The 15,004-nt window shown below is 44.7% G+C and overlaps 2 protein-coding genes across 3 annotated transcripts in view; one reads left to right on the top strand and one right to left on the bottom strand.

Moving 5' to 3' along the window:
* zbtb20 (zinc finger and BTB domain containing 20) overlaps window positions 1–15,004 on the bottom strand; it is a 480,443-nt gene that overhangs the window by 378,481 nt on the left and 86,958 nt on the right. The gene's annotated exons all lie outside the window — the stretch shown is intronic.
* The window catches only part of LOC308327307 (disks large homolog 4-like), a gene marked incomplete at both ends in the record, with an annotated part of 132,924 nt that overhangs the window by 95,270 nt on the left and 22,650 nt on the right, over window positions 1–15,004 (top strand). Inside the window, 4 exons of the mRNA XM_080780626.1 lie at window positions 2,329–2,498; window positions 4,842–4,978; window positions 8,726–8,867; window positions 14,776–14,911. Of these exons, the coding sequence (XP_080636752.1) occupies window positions 2,329–2,498; window positions 4,842–4,978; window positions 8,726–8,867; window positions 14,776–14,911 (585 nt within the window). The remainder of the gene's footprint in view (window positions 1–2,328; window positions 2,499–4,841; window positions 4,979–8,725; window positions 8,868–14,775; window positions 14,912–15,004) is intronic.

Here is a 15,004-nt window from a genome sequence, read left to right as displayed (position 1 = left end):
TAAATGGAAGAAAGATTGTTGCTGTTAAACAGTTCCTCCCTGTGCTGTTTTGAACCCTCAAACTTTTCATTGTTTGACACAGGGGTGAAAAATGGGTTACAAAATCGTGGGATAAAAAATAAATCTATAAAAAAAAGAAAAAATCTAACTTTTAATTTATCATCTCTGTCGACTGGAAAGGGTGTGCATACTTAGTTTAGACTAGTCATTTGTTAGACATGGGTTAAGGTTAGGTTTAGGTGTGCTGCCCTGTGGGAGGTTAGGTTTAGGGTCAGGGTTTGAGATGGGTTGTAGTTGTAGGACTAATGACTGGTCTAACCAATGACTAAACCAAAAACTGTTGTCGTGTACTTTTATCCCTCTACACGAACTAGAATTCTAATCTATTTGAGACAGAAACGGCAGAGCACACGGCGGCTTGCAGGCTTGTAGTTGTAGGCAAAAAGCACAGGACGAATGAAGGCAGGCAGAGAGTTTTCTGAAGTGTAGAGTAGAGTCATTTTATTGCAACCGAGACCAGGACAGACCAAGACAGAGCGCTTCCCCGTAGGCCGTTGGCAGCCCACGGGAGCACAGACTAACCACGCTTGTGGCTAGCCTACTAAGACTCCCCATTTCACTCACAACATGACATTATATACAGTTTTTACATAGACACAGATATACGGAGGTGGAGACTGAAACTTTACATACCGGTATACATCAACATATTGCCACTTGGTAAGCAAAAGGTCTCTCCTGGATACAATAGAATGCTAAGTTTACTATCACACCTGGCCAGGCCAAGTACTTGACTATGCGTGCTTTCTTTCAAACCTGCAGACAGGCAGACACCTTACCAGCCATGATTGATTTACTTCAGACCTAAGTAACATTTGTTCACGAACATGCATGATATAGTGTAGAATTATTGATTCCAGATACGACACTGTCTAAACTTAAGTACTGCACCCCTGGAAAGCTCTACAAACGTCCAGAACTTTTCTTTTCAGGATTCAAATAAAGTAGCAAAAAGCAACAAATGCAAGCTGAAAATGTGTCTCTTTAATTGCATTTTTCACGAGGCCCAGAATATGGACACTAGGGTGCGGCAGCAGCAGCACCCTAAACAGGTAGTGTTGTTGTTAGTAGGAATAAACACAGAAGCACCTGCGGGTGCAGTACTTAGTTTAGACAGTTTTTGGTTTAGACTAGTCATTGGTTAGACCAGTCATTAGTCCTACATCTACAACCTATCTCAAACCCTCACACTAAACCTAACCTCCCACGGGGAAGCACACCTACACCTAACCTTAACCCATGTCTAACCAATGACTAGTCTAAACTAAGTATGCACCCCGCACCTGCATGGGAGCAAGTGTACCAAGAAAGGAGCCGAACCAAATCTCTACACAAACAAGGAGGTGGTGTCTCCAGAGGGAGAATATCTTCCCAGATTGGGGACACACACACACTATGGTTGATGCGGTGAAGTGGAGCGGGGAGGAAGGAAGGGGTTGTTGTCAGGATTCCCCAGCCAGTCATATAAGCAGCGCTATAAGCATGGCAGTGTTGACTGCTCCATATTATCTTCTGTAGTACTTCTATATTTATACCGCCATCATCCTCTTCTTCTCTGCCACAAAACGAGGTCGTTGATATTGTTGTTGTTGCCAGGGACGTGCACACATATACATCAAAGGGGGCTTCGGCCCCTGCCCTTTTTACCCCGTCTGTAAAACAACTGCCCTCTCCAGACCAACGAATGCAGCATTTACTATAGGTGAAAGAAATGCAAACTGAACCTCATCTCCTTTCCATGCTATATATACACCGAAAGGCAGCATTCAGGAGAATTGCTTTTTTCCCCGAAGTCTCCTGAACTTGAACGCAGCAAATTGCGTTTAACTAATTTGTTTTTCTAAATCTATGTCGTTGCACACCGCATCTCCAGGAGATAAAGGGCTGTATTTTGCGTGTCTTAAGTACCAGGTCTTATTCCCTAACTTGAGTAAACTAAATACCTGGAGGCGTGATCAATGCCATTTGGCTATTCTTAGTGGCCAAAGAGCATTGATCACGCCTTCAGGTCTTTAGTTTACTCAAGTTAGGGAATAAGACCTGGTACTTAAGACACACAAAATACAGCCCAAAGAGTGCTGCAACTAGTCGACTAGTAAATCCACTAGTCGACCTTGTTGGTATTAGTTGACTAGTTGATAAGAAGAAAAGAAAGTCCTTGTAGATCTGCTATTTTCACTATTTCTGTCCCAAAAAGTGCCCTCTTAACGGTATTCCAGCCCCCGCCTCTCTCTAACGCTCTCTGTCTCGTGGTTGTTGCGTCCGCAGCGTGAACGACTGCATCCTGTTTGTGAACGACGTGGACGTGCGAGAGGTGACACACAGCCTGGCCGTGGAGGCGCTGAAGGAGGCCGGCGCCATCGTCAGACTCTACGTCCTCCGGAGGAAACCGGCCGCCGAGAAGGTCACGGAAATAAAGCTCATCAAGGGACCCAAAGGTAGGTTCTGTGGACGGGTGGGTGGGTGGGTGCATAGGACCCAAAGGTAGGTTCTGGGGACGGGTGGGTGGGTGGGTGGGTGGGTGGGTGCATAGGACCCAAAGGTAGGTTCTGGGGACGGGTGGGTGGGTGGGTGGGTGCATAGGACCCAAAGGTAGGTTCTGTGGATGGATGGGTGGGTGGGTGGGTGGGTGGGTGCATAGGACCTAAAGGTACGTTCTGTGGATGGATGGGTAGATGGGTGCAGTGTTGTTTTCGTCGACTAAAACTAAGACGACTACCTTTTTTCACTGACTAAAACTAAATAAAAACGAATCTATGACACCAGGTCATGGATTATGTGTCTTCATCCCTTGACAATTTCTTCAACAAATAAAAACTAGACTAAAATGTTAGGAAGGGACTAGTGGACAAGAGATCCAGTTTTATGCTGGGTTGCTGCGACGCGTTGTGAGATTGTATATCTGCTATTTTCAGCATGCAACCAAAGTGTAAAATATGTGTCATTACAACGACATCAAGGCCTGTCAAAACACATTCACATAGAACATTCCAGGTGACTAAAACTAAGTGAAAACTATTCAAGAGACTATGACTAAAACTAAAATAGAAATTTGCTGCCAAAAACAACACTGGATCATGGGTGGGTGGGTGGGTGCATAGGACCCAAAGGTACGTTCTGTGGGTGGGTGGGTGCATAGGACAGCTCACAGAGCAGATTGTGTGCACATCTCAATGCCTATATTCAGGCCAGGTGCTGGATGTCAGGCATCAAGGCAAACATCAAAGAAGAGGAAGAACATCAGTCTGTAGTGTCTGTCTGTCAGTTTATAATCGTTTGTTATCCGTTAGTTTGTCAGTTTTTGGCAGGCATTTCATTGTTTTTAACCCGGTTCATTCTGGATGTCAGTTATTTTTATAACATTCTATCAATTTGTAAACCTGTTCCTGTTGTTATGTCGTCCAAACTGTTACCGTGTTTGAAAAGTAAAAGCTTTTAATGAAGTCACAACTTTAATAATTCAGAGCATGTGTTACTTTACTGGCAGCATTACTTGTGACACATTCGTTCTCTCCCTCTCGCGCTCTCTCTCTCTCCCTCTCGCGCTCTCTCTCTCTCTCTCTCTCTCTCTCTCTCTCTCTCTCTCTCTCTCTCTCTGTGTGTGTCTATGTGTCTTTAATTGGTTTAGGCAGGCGTACCCACACTTTCTTGACTTGAGAGGTACTTTCAAAATGACTATAGCTCAACAAGATCTACCCACCGAAAACATTGTTATGCCATTGCTGAAAATAGTCTTAACCCATTGCTGAAAATAGTTTTAATATGTACCTGAGGGAGGGGGGGGCTTTGGAGTCACATAATAAGACAAATGCACTTGGAATGAGGACACACAAACCCACGCAGTAACACTCTGGAAAACAAAATGTTGCATGGCTTTGTGATCTATACCAGGCAGGAGATAACAGCACCTCTCTCTCTCTCTCTCTCTCTCTCTCTCTGTCTCTGTGTGTGCGTGTCTATGTCTCTCTACCAGGCCTAGGGTTCAGCATTGCAGGTGGAGTAGGGAACCAACACATACCAGGAGATAACAGCACCTCTCTCTCTCTCTCTCTCTCTCTCTCTCTCTCGCTGTGTGTGTGCGTGTCTATGTCTCTCTACCAGGCCTAGGGTTCAGCATTGCAGGTGGAGTAGGGAACCAACACATACCAGGAGATAACAGCATCTCTCTCTCTCTCTGTGTGCGTGTCTATGTCTCTCTACCAGGCCTAGGGTTCAGCATTGCAGGTGGAGTAGGGAACCAACACATACCAGGAGATAACAGCACCTCTCTCTCTCTCTCTCTCTCTCTCTCTCTCTCTCTCTCTCTCTCTCTCTCTCTCTCTGTGTGTCTACTGTCTATGTCTCTCTACCAGGCCTAGGGTTCAGCATTGCAGGGGGAGTAGGGAACCAGCACATAGCAGGAGATAACAGCATCTCTCTCTCTCTCTGTGTGTGTGCGTGTCTATGTCTCTCTACCAGGCCTAGGGTTCAGCATTGCAGGTGGAGTAGGGAACCAGCACATACCAGGAGATAACAGCATCTCTCTCTCTCTCTCTCTCTGTGTGTGTCTATGTCTCTCTACCAGGCCTGGGGTTCAGCATTGCGGGGGGCGTGGGGAACCAACACATACCAGGAGATAACAGCATCTCTCTCTCTCTCTCTCTCTGTGTGTGTCTATGTCTCTCTACCAGGCCTGGGGTTCAGCATTGCGGGGGGCGTGGGGAACCAGCACATACCAGGTGATAACAGCACCTCTCTCTCTCTCCCCCTGTGTGTGTCTACTGTCTATGTCTCTCTACCAGGCCTGGGGTTCAGCATTGCGGGGGGCGTGGGGAACCAGCACATACCAGGAGATAACAGCATCTATGTGACCAAGATCATCGAGGGCGGGGCCGCTCACAAAGACCAGCGCTTACAGATCGGGGACAAGATACTAGCGGTCAGTAACGCCACGCACACACACACACACACACACACACACACACACACACACACACACACACACACACACACACACACGCGTGCGCACGCAATTCAATTCAATTCAAAGGCCTTTATTGGCATGAGAAAACATACAGTACGTTTACATTGCAAAAGCACAATACAACAATACAATCAAAACAAAAATGATACGTACATTTGGAGGTCAGAATCTTCAATAAATCAATTGATATGTGTACCAAGATCACTGGATGCAGATAGTGCAGGAATACACACAATGATTAGTCTTTCGGGTGGTTGTTTTCCATTAGATGCACACACACACACACACACACACACACACAGTTGTGCACACATTGTGTATAGACAAATGATAGCTGTAATATGCTAATAGATGCATGTGTACAGGACAGGATCAGGCTTTAACTGTGGGTCAGGAGAGCAATGCTGCCACCGTGTGGGCGAAGGAAGGACTGCATCATGACGGTTAACTATTCAAAATGGTGCTGGTTAGATCTTCTATGTCTGCTTTCAGTGTCAGTCACAAGTTAACGACACGATGCCTCCTCCTAACCTGCTATTTGAAATCATTGTGACTTTAGACAATATTGCCCGCACGGCGCACGCACACACATACGCACATACACACATACGTGCACACACATACTGTGTACACTACAATATCCGTGTGGGGACATCCAGATCCCCAAACCCAGCCCCTAAACCTAACCTCCCCAAACCCACGTGTCTCACATAGTCAAACAATTATGGCTCTCCGTCTACTGATATGTCTGGCGACATCATCGACTGTAAATATTTCATTTAGTTTCATATTTATTTATTTCATTTCAGTTATGGTTTTACATGATCATATTCATTTTACTTTGTACTTTATTTATTTTTACATATTCCATAGCAGAAAAGAAAAGGAGCAGGAAGAAGATAAATCTTATTTATAACTGCCCCTATCATTTAAAAAAACATCTAATTGATGCTGCTACCAACCGTACATTTTATATCACCATGATTACATCAAATAAAAAATAAAGAAAATAAAGAAAAAACAACAAGGACAAAAGAACATAGAGCTCAACAACGCTGAGGGAACAAAATAACACTTATATCTAACCTTCCAATTCATATTTTATCATTTTTATTCCTTTTTAAACCCTTTCTTAAACTGAAACACTGTTGTACAACTCTTCAACTCCTGGTTTTGTGAATTCCATAACTTTATACCCGTAACAGAAGTGCACATTTTGTTTTAGTGTAGTCCGAGCGAACAGATCATGTCTTCTTCTATGGTCCTCATCCTCTGAGCTAAACACAAATGACTTCTGTGTTGGTAATGATCTGTTTTTCGCTCTGAACACCACCAATAATGTTCGTAATTCAACCAAATCCATGATTTTTAAAACACCTGATAACATAAAAAGCCTATTGGTGTGTGCTCTGAAATCTTCTTTATACATGATTCTTAACGCTCTTTTTTGTAACATAATCAAGGGAGTCATATTACTCTTGAATGAGTTGCCCCATACTTCCAGACAGTAAATAAAATATGGTAAAACCAGTGTACAATACAACATCCTCAATAAAATCGTATCCAAATCACATTTTACTTTGTTCAAAATAAAAATACTTTTTTCCACCTTGGCTTTTATATATGCTATATGATTTGTCCATTATAATTTCTCATCTAATATAACACCCAAAAACCTAAATTCATTCACTCTTTCAATATTCACTCCATCTATAGAGAGAATAATTTCATCCTTTTTCAAATTAGAGAAAATCATAAACTTCAATTCAATGATAACTTATTTATATTAAACCATCTTTTTAATTTAACCATTTCATTTGTAATGCTTTCTGCTACACTTTTTAAGTTATCCCCTGAACAAAATAAATGTGTGTCATCTGCGAACAAAACAAACTGCATTAACTTTGACACTTCACAAATATCATTAATAAAAATAAAAACAATAAACAAAATAAAAAGTTTAGATGCATATGCATAAAAGTAGTAGATTAGGATTTAGGCCTAACAATATTTTCGTTTCATTTCATATTTATTCCATGCACTGCTGGCATTCTAGCCCATACTGTACACTGTATTTAGACATGTCCTCAGACATGTCCTCAGAGTCAGACATGTCATAGTCAGTAGGTGCAGATCTCTGATCATGCAGGCTATGTGAGACTACCCGAACACTTCACCTAAAGCCTTAAATACCTGTAAATCCTGACCCCGGGCTCCACCTGAGTCTTTTACTGTGTAGTGTAACCTTAGCTCTAAAACAATCTTTTAATGTAGTGTAACCTTAGCTCTGAAACAGTGGTTTTCAACCAGTGGTCCTTGAGGGGGTTCCCTCTGTAACCTCTGAGCTATAAAACAACATGACAAAGAGCCTTTCCCCCCCATGGGACCAGAACCAGAACTATGTCCCTGTGAGGTCCCGTCTGAGTCTGACAGGTCTTTACTGCGACCTTGTGGGGAGGTTTTAGTTCCACACACACACACACACACACGCGCGCGCGTACACACGTCGTTGTCGGGTGAAAATCTCATATGTCGAAAATATTAACTTGTCTGGATTCAAATCCAAAAGCATACAAATTAGCAGATCTACAAGCTCAAAACACACATTCTAGATTGTGGATCTGCTACTTTTGATGCTTTTTTTGTGACGCACATGTGGTACGATCAAGTATAGGACGTGTGCCTGGTGTGTGCCCTGTGTGTTCCATCATGTGTTCGTTATGGGCCTTGTCCACGTCAACATCCCCACCCGGTCTCTCAGGTCTGCCTCCTCCCTCACCCTGAAGGTCCTCCCAGCCCGTCTCTCCACCATGGGAGGGCTCAAGAGCCTTCAGCCGCTCTGCCCCTCACCTCTGGAACTCCCTCCCCCCTGACATCAGAAACATGGACTCTATCACCATATTTCAAACTCACCTGTTTAGGCAGGCCTATATATGACTCTGTGTGACCTCAATTTACAATTTACAATTTACAATTTAGGCATTTAGCAGACGCTCTTAATCCAGAGCGACTTACATTAAGCAAGAACAAAAGCATGGGAATACATCACATAAAGACATTTATCAAGAAACATGCGTAGCTAAGAAAGTAACAGTGGAATATCTATAATGAAACTATACATATAAGCTATACATCTATACTACTATGCTACACATATGTACTATGACGTGCTATGACTACTAGAATTGCTATCTAAGGGGGTGGGGTAAGTGCTATGGGCCATGATGGAGTCTGAAAAGGTGGGTTTTCAGACTACGGCGGAAGATTGGGAGTGATGCTGCAGTTCTGACTGCAATGGGAAGTGCATTCCACAGTTTTGGAGCCAGAAGGGAGAAGAGTTTGGGACGTGTGGAGCGTTGTCCCGGCGTTTTTAGTGAGGGTACTTCCAGCTTCCCTGCGTTGGCTGATCTGAGTGAGCGGGAGGGTTTGTAGGGTTCGATCATACTTGCAAGATATGGGGGAGCCATACCTTTGGTTGCTTTGAATGCCAGCATCAGAGTTTTGTATTCTGTGCGGGCAGCGACCTCTGTGTCTTCTGCTGCAAGCTGTGCCCTAGTTTTTGTTCTGCTTTTAACTGTGTTCTTGTACTGTTTTTAACCTGTTGTACGGCGACCTTGAGTGCCCTGAAAGGCGCCTTATAAATAAAATGTATTAATATTATTATTATTATTATTATTAATATTATGATTGATGTGTTTCCAGGTGAACAGCGTGTGCCTGGAGGACGTGATGCACGAGGACGCGGTGGGCGCTCTGAAGAACACGGCCGAGGTGGTCTACCTCCGAGTGGCCAAGCCCAACAGCCTCTACCTGAACAGCTACAACCCCCCTGACCTCACCAACAGTATGTATTAACTGACCACTAGAGTTGACTGGCTAGAGTGGCCGGATGGTAACCACAAGGTTGCCAGTTCGAACCCGGGCTCCCCCAGAGTTAGTGTCGAAGTGTCCTTGAGCAAGACACTGAACCCCTAAATTGCTCCTGATGTGCTGGTTGGTGCCTTGCATGGTTTCCACTGTCATCGGTGTATGAATGTGTGTGTGAATGGGTGAATGTGATGCACAATCTATGTAAAGTGCCTTGGATAAAGGCGCTATATAAATGCACCATTTACCATTTAGAAGATTAAAGATGTGGTGAAATAAAAATTCAGAATGTGTGTATTCTGATGTCAAAAGCCAAATTTGTATTTCTTCCTAAAAATGCCAAACGTACCGCGTGATGACATACTGTAGGACCCTCATAAATATATATGAATCTTGATTTAATTCACCTGCGTGATTCGGACTGATTCCCGTAGCTTGCGCACCTCCACTCTCACCCGATTGTAATTAGGGCCATTCTTTATCCAACTCAAGATGACGGCCAGACGCATTACTTAAAACCTAAACAGTACATTAAAAGGTGTGTCTGAAAACATTTGCGGTGATAAATATGCAATGCACTACTGTACATAAACGTGGGCTCTCTATCGTCTGCCTGAGGCAGACGAGGTGTGCAGAGTACAGAGAACAGGGCTTATGTATTATAATGAATTGCATTTTTATAGCGCTTTTCCAAGTGCTCAAAGCGCTTTACAACGGTTCATTCATTCATACATTGGGAGGTGAAGCGGCGAACAGTCGACACCAGCGTCCTCACTTCCCACATTCACACACCAATGGTGGCAAGCTCACACCGACCGACTCATTGGAGGCAATGTAGGGTTCAGTGTCTTGCCCAAGGACACTTCGACATGTGGACAGGAGGAGCCGGGATTCGAACCGCCGACCCAGGGATCATTGGACGACCTGCTCTACCTCCTGAGCCACAGCCGCCCTATTTATAACCTAGTCTTTGATTGTAGGATGAGTTCATCGACAGCTTTCTGAAAATGCTTCTGCATGAGTCCCTGCAACGAGAACCTCTTCTTATTCCTGTCCAGCAGCCTGTCCAGCTCCTTGGTCAGTCTTTTCACCTCGCTCTTCAGCTCCTTGACTTCGGTGGTTTTCACCGTGATGTTCGTTTTGTAATTGACTATCGACTCTGCCTTTGCGGTTGATTCGTCCCTCAATTTTGTGTTCTCCGCCTCGCATTTCTCCAACGTGCCGTCCGCTTCCGCGAGCGCCGTTGTCTCGTTCTGCATCAGGGTCTTTGTGTAGGTCAGCTCGTCGCCTAGATCTTCACCCCTGTTCTGTGCCGTGTAAAGCTTTTCTGTGAGCGCCTTCTGTCCCTCGAACAGGTCCTCTCTCTCCTTCATCCAGTCCCTGTCTTGTGTTCCCATCTGGTTCCTGAAGTCCTCTACCATAGCGGACTTCTCAGTTCCCCAAACCTGCTGCTCGGCGATCCATTCTGCCTCCGTGCGGTCCCGTTCATGCTGCAGCTTGTCTTTCTCCTCCGTAGCTTCCGTCAAGGCCTTTCGGTTGGAGACCAGGGACGTTTGCACACATTGGAACTCGGCCCTCGTAGCTTTCAGCTTCTCCTCCACGTTCTTGATCTTCTGAGCTAGCGTGTTAAACTTCCGCGCCAGCTCTTGATGTTCTCTGAACTGTTGCCGCCTCTCCTGGAGCAACTTGTCGTTCACTTCCATCTCATTCCTGACGTACCGGAACTCAGCGGCCAACTCCCTGAAGTGACCCTGGAAACCTAGCCTGAGGCGCTTCTGATCGCAACCCATGGACGTCAGCATGTCCTGCAGGGCGTCTATGTTCCTGTGGACCTTCTCTTTCTCTTCCTTGGCCTCCGTGCCGACAAGATCATTGCACGTCCTTTCCATGTCCTTATGGTCTGAGACGAGAGACTCTTTCATTTTGGTGAAATCCTCCATTTCGGTAGCCAGCGTCTCCTTCATGGTTTCCATCGCCTGTTTCTCCTCCTTCAGTTGGCTGTTCTTCAAGACGATCTGGTTTATCTGCTCCGCAACCCTCAGCTCCTCAGACAAGGTCTGCTTCTCCGTCCTCAGCTCGTACACCCCGGGTCTCCCGGGTCCAGAGGGTTCCTCCTGGAGCTGCTCCTCCTCGCTTATACTTGGAGACTCACCCTTGACGTATGGGGACTGTCCGCCCCACCGCCCAAACGTTGCCGGGTACTGTTGGACACCTGCAGCTTGGTAGGCCAAGTCCCACTGCTCCTCGGTCCACTGCTCCTCTGTCCACTGCTCCTCGGTCGGAGTCTCACCGCCTGACGTCGGCCTCTGGCCATCTTCCAAGATCTGCTCTTCCCTGAGCTTGTCACTGTCCTCTTCATAGAGTACGAGGGGTGAGCTCTGTCCCCCGTTGAGACTCTGCCCGTAAATGTTTTTGAAGTTCTGCGTGCGGTGCTTAAACAAGTGCTGTGCGCGTTTGACCTGTCTGTGCTCTTTCATCTTCGGTATGTTTCCCATCTTCTGACGAACGAAGGTCAAATATGCTATCATGACTCAAACTAAAGGATGACACTCCCTATTGGTTATCCCTATTGGATAACAAATGAGGACCTAGAACTGTGAATATGAACTTATGACGCCAACATAACACTCATTCTTATATGGAGAGCTCGAGAGCTTATGGGCGTACTTAGTGACATCAACGCCTAAATTAGTACAACAGAACACACCAACCACTGCTGACTGGCAGCTGCCCTCAGATGAACTCCTGCGGTTTGGACGATGGAGGGTGTTTTGCATCCATACTGTGGGTAGGCTGCTAGTTTGTATGGCCCGGTCACGCAACAGAATGTCGCTCTGTCAGCAGCTTCTCTTAAGGTCAACCTTTTAATCCTTTTACCACCATTTTAGTCACCATTCTCGTCTGATTCCGGTTGCTGTATCTGTATATGCTTTAATTCACTCCCACCGTCCCATTGGGGTCCACAACTACTGTGGGAAAACAACTACTGTGGCCAGATGTAATTTCCTGGGGTCTAGTAGGACTATAGTAAATAATAACCAGTAAGACACCTGAGGGCGAGAAGCGACCTCGCCCTAATGGGCAGGCTCGTCTGGAATGGAGAGGTGGGCCTGTTGAGAACTCTAGTTTTCGCCAGCTATCCGGGCACGGCTGCAGTAATAACATTGGGGCAGGCCCGTCTAGAGTTTGAAATTCGAATGGACAGGTATAAGTCAAAAGGGAGACATCGAAGAGGAAGGATGGATGGGTAAGGATCAACATATGGAATGTCATAACTGGTTCTGACACGTATCCATATATTGAGATCTAAGGGTTTGAGGTCAGATGTAGAGTTGCTGGCCAATAGTGATGACATCAGGGATCTCCATATATGGGCTTAACTGCGACAGCAGGTCGCATTTACTGTCTATGACATCAGGGTCTCCACATCTCCATCCCTGATGATGTCACATGATGTCACGAGACTTGGGCACACATCTGTGAGAACTCAATGGTTAGTTATGGAATATGAACAACTAAATATGCAAGACAAGTACTTATTTTTCTAGACACTACTGTATAGGATTTATTTAGGCTACTCGTTTTGCAGCATACTAATGCCGATCAGCATGTGATGTTGCAAAACTGTTCATTAGAAAGCATGGATGAAATACAAAATATAAATTAGTATAAATAATAATAATTATTATTAATGCAGTCTAACATAAAACATGAACATTGGTTAAAAAAACCCCCCAAAGTTGTCCTTTTACTTTCAAGGACCCCCAGGTTTTATATGCATACTTACTATAGGTTTTATATTCCGTTTGACGTGATTCTTAGCTCTACAATCTCCAGTCTATCGTGATATTTTGTGCGATGCCGTATCGCGTATCGTGTAGCAGACATGTTGGAGACAGCGACAACAAAAAGACAACATGCAGCGTCGACTGAAAACCCCGACTATAGCCTATAGAGTTCAGGATCATGTTACGTCGTGTACATACAGTAGAGCACCTGTTTTCTTTGGGGCCATAATCCACTTCTTTGGCAGGAGAAAAATGCTGCATAGAAAAAACCCAGACATGGTTACATCACTCTGTGGTGTCTCAAATGTCACCGGTAATGTGTTGTCTAAAGGTTAGTGTTTTGTCAGAGGATGGCTCAAACTACAGTAGTGCATTCATTCACCATGCCAGCAATTGTTTTCTACTTATACGTATACTATTGTATACTTACTGTAGGGCCCGGGTTTGGTTTCTTAACCCATTCTGAACGGGAACTCATTTTGGTGTTTGGCATCATGTTATGCTTTAGCTATTGAAAAATAGCAGATCTACAAGCTCATAGCGCGCCACCGAGTGGCGCGCTACGAGCTTGTAGGTCTGCTATTTTTTTTAAATCGAAGAACGACTGACATTTTTTAGAATCTGATCTCAGGTCAGAATGTGTTAATCAGACCAGTGTGTGTCCAGTGGAAACCTCGTATAGATCTGATCTCAGGTCAGAATGGGTTAATGCTATGAACGAACATTGTCAAAATGGTTTCCTTTTGTCCGGTGCTGGGAAGTAACGAAGTACGTTGAACTCAGGTGCGATTTTGAGGTATTCGCTTTACTTGAGTTACCATTTCCACTATGCTAACTACTCCAATGCACCCTTATTCATGCTTTTATTCTGAACACAGGTGGCGCTGTCGCTCTTTCTTTCTACAGGCTGTGTGTTTAAATGGTGCATTTTTCACAGCATTTATCCCACTGACCAGAATCAGAATCGGGCTGACGTGGAGTCTTGTTTGCTATAGGATCGAGCTGACCAGTCCAGCAACTCCACTTGCCTCCAGTGTTGTTTTCGTCGACTACCTTTTTTCACTGACAAAAACGAATGGAAACTAAATGAAAATTAAGCTACGATGACTAAAACTAAGAGTAAATATACTGACAATTTCGTTGACAAATAAAAACTAGACTAAAATGTTAGGAAGGAACTAGTGGACAAGAGTTCCAGTATAAGTAATTTTACACTTTGGTTGCATGCTGAAAATAGCCGATTTACAAGCCCACAACGTGTTGCAGCGCGACGCGTTGTGAGCTTGTAGATCGGCTATTTTCCGCAAGTGTAAAAACACTCATTACGACGGCATCAAGGCCCGCCAAAATACATTTTAGTCGACTAAATCAACTGTAGATTTAGTCGACTAAAATCTTACACTAAGACATTCCAGGTGACTAAAATATGACAAAAACTTTCAGTCCAAAGACTATGACTAAACTAAAATAGAAATTTGCTGCCAAAAACAACACTGCTTGCCTCCACACTTCCCCAGACTATTCATAAGCACTCTGCTTATGAATGTCTTCACATACAGTTAATAATAAAAGGCATTATTCAGGCACATTTCACAGCCACCTCTTTTCTTTTGCCCATTAGGACCACTCTTCACAACGTCAATCAAACAGCGACGCTCACCTATAATACGGTAACATCATTGTACAGGCCACAGGTTTCTGCGTTACACTTTTTTTTTTTTCGTGGCGCCACACAGTGAAAACTAGAGGTTCTACAGTACTACAGTGTTCAAAATGTAACCAAAGGGTCCATTTGGTTATATTCAGAGTTCAATTAACCCATTTTTGACGGTAACCCCTTTTGGTGTTAGCATCATGTTATGCTTTAGCTATTGAAAAATAGCAGATCTACAAGCTGACATTCTTAGAATCTGATCTCAGGTCAGAATGGGTTAATCGGACCAGTGTGTGTCCAGTGGAAACCTCGTATGAATCTGATCTCAGGTCAGAATGGGTTAAAGGGAAACCTTTATCCGTGCATTTCTTGATGACCTCTCTCTCTCTCTCTCTCTCTCTCTCTCTCTCTCTGTGTGTTTTCTGTGTGTGTCCCCCGTGCAGCGTACTCTCATATGGACACGGACATCAGCCATCCCAACTACCTGGGTTCAGATTACCCACAAGCCCTCACGCCCACCTCGCCCAGCCGCTTCTCGCCCGTACTGCACGGCATGATGGGAGACGAAGACCTGCCCAGGTGAGTGAGAGAGAGAGAGAGAGAGAGAAAACCACACCTTTAAAGCTGCTATAAGTCCAGTGGTTCTCAACCCGTGGGTTTGGGGGTGTCCAT

Source organism: Protomyctophum bolini, assembly GCF_963924005.1.
Source record: "Protomyctophum bolini genome assembly, chromosome: 13".
Classification (NCBI taxonomy): Eukaryota; Metazoa; Chordata; class Actinopteri; order Myctophiformes; family Myctophidae; genus Protomyctophum; species Protomyctophum bolini.
The sequence above is the reverse complement of the archived record's forward strand: the minus strand, read 5'-3'. Positions and strand labels throughout refer to the sequence as shown.